We start from the raw sequence: 6,106 nt of genomic DNA on the forward strand, positions 1-6,106 counted from the left end.
ACGCATACGCGTAACACCCGTAAAAATAAAGCAATTTGCAATTGCTTCTTGCTTACACTAGATGAGGCATTTCAAGGAATTAATTATTATTAAAGATCCTGTTTTTTTCAAAACTGCCGATGTTGACAACAGACAATAAATAAAAAAACATCTGAAATAACAGACACTGCACTGTACTGACAAACAGTGCAGTACTTACCTAATAACTTCTTAACTTTCTTTATCGTTTTCAATCCAGAAATCAATTCCCTACGCGGTCTCCTTTCCCTCTACATAAGATTAACTCTTTGAACAGAAGAGGTGACTTTCCTAGTATCTTCAAAACTTTTCGTGACGTTTTATTTTCCGTCAATAAAGTAGACTCACAAAAAAACTAACATCTAGGGAATTAGGGTTTTTTTTACGTGAACTATGGTAGATTTGCCACGTATGGGAATAACTACTTGGCCGGAAGGGAATTATACTATGAAGACTTGTTATGAAGAGTTCGAACGAACAGTTGATCATATTTACATTATTCTAACGTTTCTCCAGCAATAAATAATGATGTACGAGCTATTAAAAATAGTACAAGGACACGCGTAGAAATACCAGAAAAACATAAATAACATCGACCTTGTTAGGCCCCGTGTTAGCACAAACAAAAATCCGGTTTTGCTCATTTCTTGCTCATTTAAACAACTTTCTTCGGTCGTACCAATTTTATAGGTATGTAGTACGATGGTAGCCACAACTCGAATGTTCACCTTATGTAAGATCTCGTACGCCCTCTGGCCGCAATTGCGTTTTTATTGGCCGCACATTGAATTGTCATTAGCAATTTCTAATTTCGATTCGTCCGTTTAACCCTTTCAAGGATAAAGACCATGGATCATTGATGGTTCATAATAGGTAGTATGACACCTTGGAATCTGTACTTGAAAGTGTTAAGGTCCGTAAAACGGATCGATGAAAATCATCATACTAATACGGTGAATCAAGGATTCAAATGACAGCTAATAAGCTGGAAATTTGTTTGTAGCTCTAATTGACATTTTATGCGTGTTGGCTGAAAAGTCTCATAGAATCACGTGTCCGCGGATTCAGTCAAAAACAGGTAATTTGAAAATATCTCGTTTCGTTTAATCTAACTCAACGCGCTTGTCACTTAAGAACAGCTAAATTATTAAAGACGGTCCAAGATCAAGTTTGTAGAGAATTTTGTGCTCTACGACTTTCATATTCACTGCAAGGTGAGTTAAATAAAATATAAAAAAAGCTATTTTTGTCCATTCAATTTCGTTATCTAATTGCATCAAGAATGTTATATTGTAATTTAGCTTTATCTATTAGTCCAAAAGTCAATAAGAACTATTAGCTGTTAAAGTAAGAGATAAGTAAAGAGTAGAAGTATTGCAAATAAATAGTAATTCAAGTAAATATACTAGAAAAGTTGTGCAAAGGTATTGTGTATCAGTCCATCTGAGAATTAGGTGGGAAGCGGATGCGGTTTGAGGCGGATACTTTCACCTGCGCGCGCGCCACCTGTCTCGCGACTTGACTCATGCGCCGCGCGCCGTAATCTCGTCTATCAATTTCTCGCAATTATTATATTAACCAACATAGTATAATAATGAGTTTTCTTATTGCAACGCCGGCTCGTTAGTTGTAGATATGGATGTGCTCTCACTTGTTAAGTCAAATACGTCTACCCAAAGTCTTAAATGACTTTCTTAATTTAAAGTTTAATCCGTTATTACTTTCCCATACAGGCTGATATGAAATATATCTTCTGCATATTATTGATGTCAATAAAATCATTATAAAGAGATCATAATCTTCGACAATATAACGGGGCAGCCTTGTCTAGTAGGTAATGCAGTATTGCAACGCCCGTAGAACCTTCGATGGAATTTTAATTGCCCGTCCAAAGTAAAACGCTCCAAAGTTGTCAAAGACGGCTCTAGTTGTCAAGTTGCGCATGTTTATAGGTCCGGTGTTTTCTTCCGCAACTGACAATCTCGATCAGTGGGTAATTTCTAACCGGTTAGAAACGCGAGCGTACGCCGCAGGGACCAACGACGTACCATTCACAGCTATTCTTACACACAACTCACTGTACCTGTCGCGGCTCTCGCCCCATATCTCTAAAGCCCATATACAGCAGTAGCTTGTTTTATATGCATCGAGATATGGCAGCCAATCTTCGTGATAAGGCCCGCCCATCCCAGCTTTTCAAAGTTCAGTAACAATCTGTGTCGGACATACCTACCCACTTGCTGCATTGTCACGATAGCTCGGCATAAGATTTTAACGATTCGTGCTTCGGCATATTCTGTTGAGTTGACGAGTTGAGTTGTGCAAACATCCGCAGGCATAGCGCACTGCGGTCACTATTGCACAGAGCGAGTATCGTGAAAGCAGCTTTGGAACTCATCTCAGTGGTATGATTGCGCTGATTAATATTATAATTGCTCGCGCGAGCTATCCATCAGTGTAGAAAGTTGGCAAGAACGCTGCGCGGGATGCGGCGGGTCTGCGCACGCGCTCGCGTGGCGAGAACTAGACTGCGACGCGTAAAGGAATGTGCTCTGCACTCGCTCTACTAAATGAAACACTACCGTATGCACAGATAGTTTACAAACCCTTATCCGTGTAGAAATTGAAATGAGATATGTACTTATAACTTATCTTCTACTAACCCAAAACTTTCTTCGTTTCCAGGAAACAACATGCGAGCCACCAGTGGATTCAGCTTCGTTACCCCTCGAGCACCGAGCAGGCGGAGGCTACGGCCCGCCCCTGCCACCAGCCCATACAGATGACCCCTGGCCACTCGCCACACCTGATAGTCCAAAGATAAAGCATTTGCAAGTACAGTGCGAGAAGACACACATGCGTGTCAACATCGAGTTCGACCGGCCTTTCTACGGCATGATATTCTCTAAGGGATTCTATAGTGATCCCCACTGTATGCATCTCAAACCTGGCACAGGTCACCTCAGCGCGACGTTTGAAATCTTCCTCAACAGCTGCGGGATGTCGAGCTCAGCCAACCACAATGTAGCCACCTACGGAAGTCCTACTCCCAGCGGTTCTTACGTTGAGAACACAATTATTGTCCAGTACGACCCTTACGTCCAAGAAGTATGGGATCAAGCCAGAAAACTGCGTTGCACGTGGTACGACTTCTACGAGAAGGCAGTCACATTCAGACCTTTCCAAGTAGATATGCTTCATGCCGTTACTGCGAACTTTCTCGGCGACAACTTGCAGTGCTGGATGCAAATCCAAGTCGGCAAGGGACCTTGGGCCTCCGAAGTGTCTGGTATAGTCAAAATCGGTCAAACAATGACCATGGTGCTCGCGATAAAGGACGATGAAAACAAATTCGACATGCTTGTTCGGAACTGTGTAGCTCATGATGGAAAACGCGCTCCTATACAGCTCGTAGATCAATACGGATGTGTTGTGCGGCCTAAAATCATGAGCAAATTCCAGAAGATAAAGAACTTCGGTCCGTCAGCTTCCGTAGTATCGTTTGCCTATTTCCAAGCTTTCAAATTCCCCGACTCTATGAACGTACACTTCCAATGTGTAATTCAAGTGTGCAGATATAACTGCCCCGAACCCAAATGCGGTCTCGGTGCGGACTATGGCGTACCATTATTAGGCGGCAATTCACTCAGTGCAGGAGAATACGGTGTACCTAACTCTCCACATGCAGAATACGGCCCTCCACCTCCACAACCCCACGCCGAATACGGAGTTCCCCCAGCGTATCCTGATCCCAGACATCCAGCAGACGCCACGGGCTCTTTCTCAGAGAAGCGAGACGACGCAGTACCACCTCCACAGGCACAAGTATCTTCAACGCCCAACGCACCTAGCCCTTCGTCACCAGCACCGACACACGAAGACGATGACGTCAATCTACCTCCTCCACCTCCTCCAGGCCGCCGAGGAGTATACAATACAGTAAAGAGGAAAGATGAAGCCCACGGAAACCTCGCGACGCTCGGCGGCAGGCCTCGGTCAGTCGAGGACCTGCCTGAGAGACTAGTCGGCGCGAGGAGACGGCGAGAGACCTCAACGCCGACACGCATATACAAACGCGACGCACAGGAGATGACGGACGTAAACACGAGTCGCACCATTCAAGTGGTGGCGCCGGGCGACGTCAACTTCGCGTTGAACAACGCCGCGGCCAACGAGACCGTGGTGATCCAGTCTCCGGCAAGCGACCCGGAGACCATCTGCATGTCGGTGCCGTCGTTCGTGGCAGGGCTGGTTATGCTGCTGCTGGTGCTGGTGGTCGCGTCGCTGGTGGCCGCCTTCCTCTTCGTGCGCGTGCGAGCACTCGACAGGAAAGGAGTGCACACCGGCACTGCATACTTTGAGACGGATTACGTGAAGCACGCGAACTAGTGAGCATCGAGTGTCGCGAGTGTGACGCGAGGACGTTCATAAACTCTTCTCGGATCCAAAGAGCGTGCGTGCTTCGGCCCCGGCCGGGCGGCGGCGGCGCTGTCGCGGTCGCGATCGAAGCCCGGTGACGTGTGAGCTATTTATTAAGTTATTTAATGAGCGTGATGTATATGTTCGACTGTTTTGTAAATTATTTTATTCGTGTGAAAAGCACTCCCTGTACTGCCCCTTTTAGTCGATACGTCTGTTGTAATTTTGTAAAGAGTCGTAAGTAAGGAAATAGTCCTAAGTTGTATACCAATTAAAACTGTCGTGTGAGTATGTTGCTATGTTTATTTTCTCGAATGTTGCATATCCCCATTGTACATTGTACAAGAATTAGAGAGTGAAACGACAATGGCGAATAAACTTAATCCATTAATACACGTGTTAAACTGGGTTTAAACCACATACAAAATCATTATGAAAAACATGAAGATCATTACGGGAAAAAGTGTGTGAAGAATACATATTGTTTTACGTGTATAAAGAAAGTTGCAAGAATAATGAGGCTCCCACGTCTTAGTTGACGATGGCCGTGGTTAGTGCACACTATGTAGATAGTACGAGCTTTGGTAACAGTGAAACGACTTCATTCTTCCATTTCATTTATACGTATAATCAATATCCTAAAACTTAAATGACATAATGTAAATATAAACAACAAACAATCTATAGACAGTCCAGTGGTGTAGCTAGCGGGAGGGGTGGCCACCAGTTTGGGGGTGACACCCATGATAAAAATTAAGTTAATTAAACATACACAAACCATTATAATGGTTCACAACAATAAATCACTAAGACTTGTCGCTTTAACCAGGTTATGCTTCCAAACGTTATAGAACTCGTCATTTCCTGAATGTTCAATAAGATTCTTTGAGTAAGAAAAAAGCACGAATGTTTTATCTAAGGTCGAAGTCACGTTACGATTATAATTTTCATTAATTTTACCAGTAAATATATTTATTGTCAACCCAAGGCCACTATATCCGCAGCGGGTGCCACCCGCCCTAGCTACTCCACTGAGACAGCCTTCCACTCTGAAAATAAATTAACAGTAAATGGAATTATTGGTGCCGCCTTTACAAATATACGTAATGATTCACCTCCAGGGTGGTAGTGGCTTAATTCTGTTTCTTTTCGGAGAACATCGAAGGCTCATAGTCGACGGACACTCCTCCCTCCTCGGCCTCTGATACAACATTTTTACTATCTTATCGTGATTCTTGCCTATAATATCGATAAGATCCTGGAAATAAGCAGTAAATGAACTGACGTTAGGTATTTTTAGATATTGCATTCCCACAAGTTATCACAAAGTTCTCCTAATGACATGGAATGCTAAACGTTCAGCGACAGATGAGGATTTTACCTACCTAGAATATTCTTATAAAATAGTTATATTTAGAAGTAAAGAGGTGTCTTTTTAGATTTAGGCCGGGACTCCACCAAAGCGAAGATGTGTGCGGTGTGCTGCGTGCTGTGTGAGAAGAGATGTTCTTCAGCTCGTGTGAATCCACCAAAGCTGTGCGGAAATGCGTACTGTGTAGCAGTGCTGTGTGCTGGCTAGCCTTGCGAGTGTACGAGGCGTTGAGTGCTCAATACGCACTTGCGCTCGCGTGCACGATACTCGCTGCCGGGTGGGTGGGGGAGGGACATC

The 6,106-nt window shown here is 44.0% G+C and overlaps 1 protein-coding gene across 1 annotated transcript in view; it reads left to right on the forward strand.

Annotated features, from left to right (window-relative positions):
* Nucleotides 1-4,713, forward strand: part of LOC126374967 (cuticlin-4) — a 42,534-nt gene extending 37,821 nt beyond the window's left edge. Inside the window, exon 4 of the mRNA XM_050021771.1 lies at nt 2,704-4,713. Within this exon, the coding sequence (XP_049877728.1) occupies nt 2,704-4,407 (1,704 nt within the window). The 3' untranslated portion in view covers nt 4,408-4,713. The remainder of the gene's footprint in view (nt 1-2,703) is intronic.
* Nucleotides 4,714-6,106: the final 1,393 nt, after the last annotated feature.

This window comes from Pectinophora gossypiella, chromosome 2, assembly GCF_024362695.1.
Source record: "Pectinophora gossypiella chromosome 2, ilPecGoss1.1, whole genome shotgun sequence".
NCBI classification, from domain to species: Eukaryota; Metazoa; Arthropoda; class Insecta; order Lepidoptera; family Gelechiidae; genus Pectinophora; species Pectinophora gossypiella.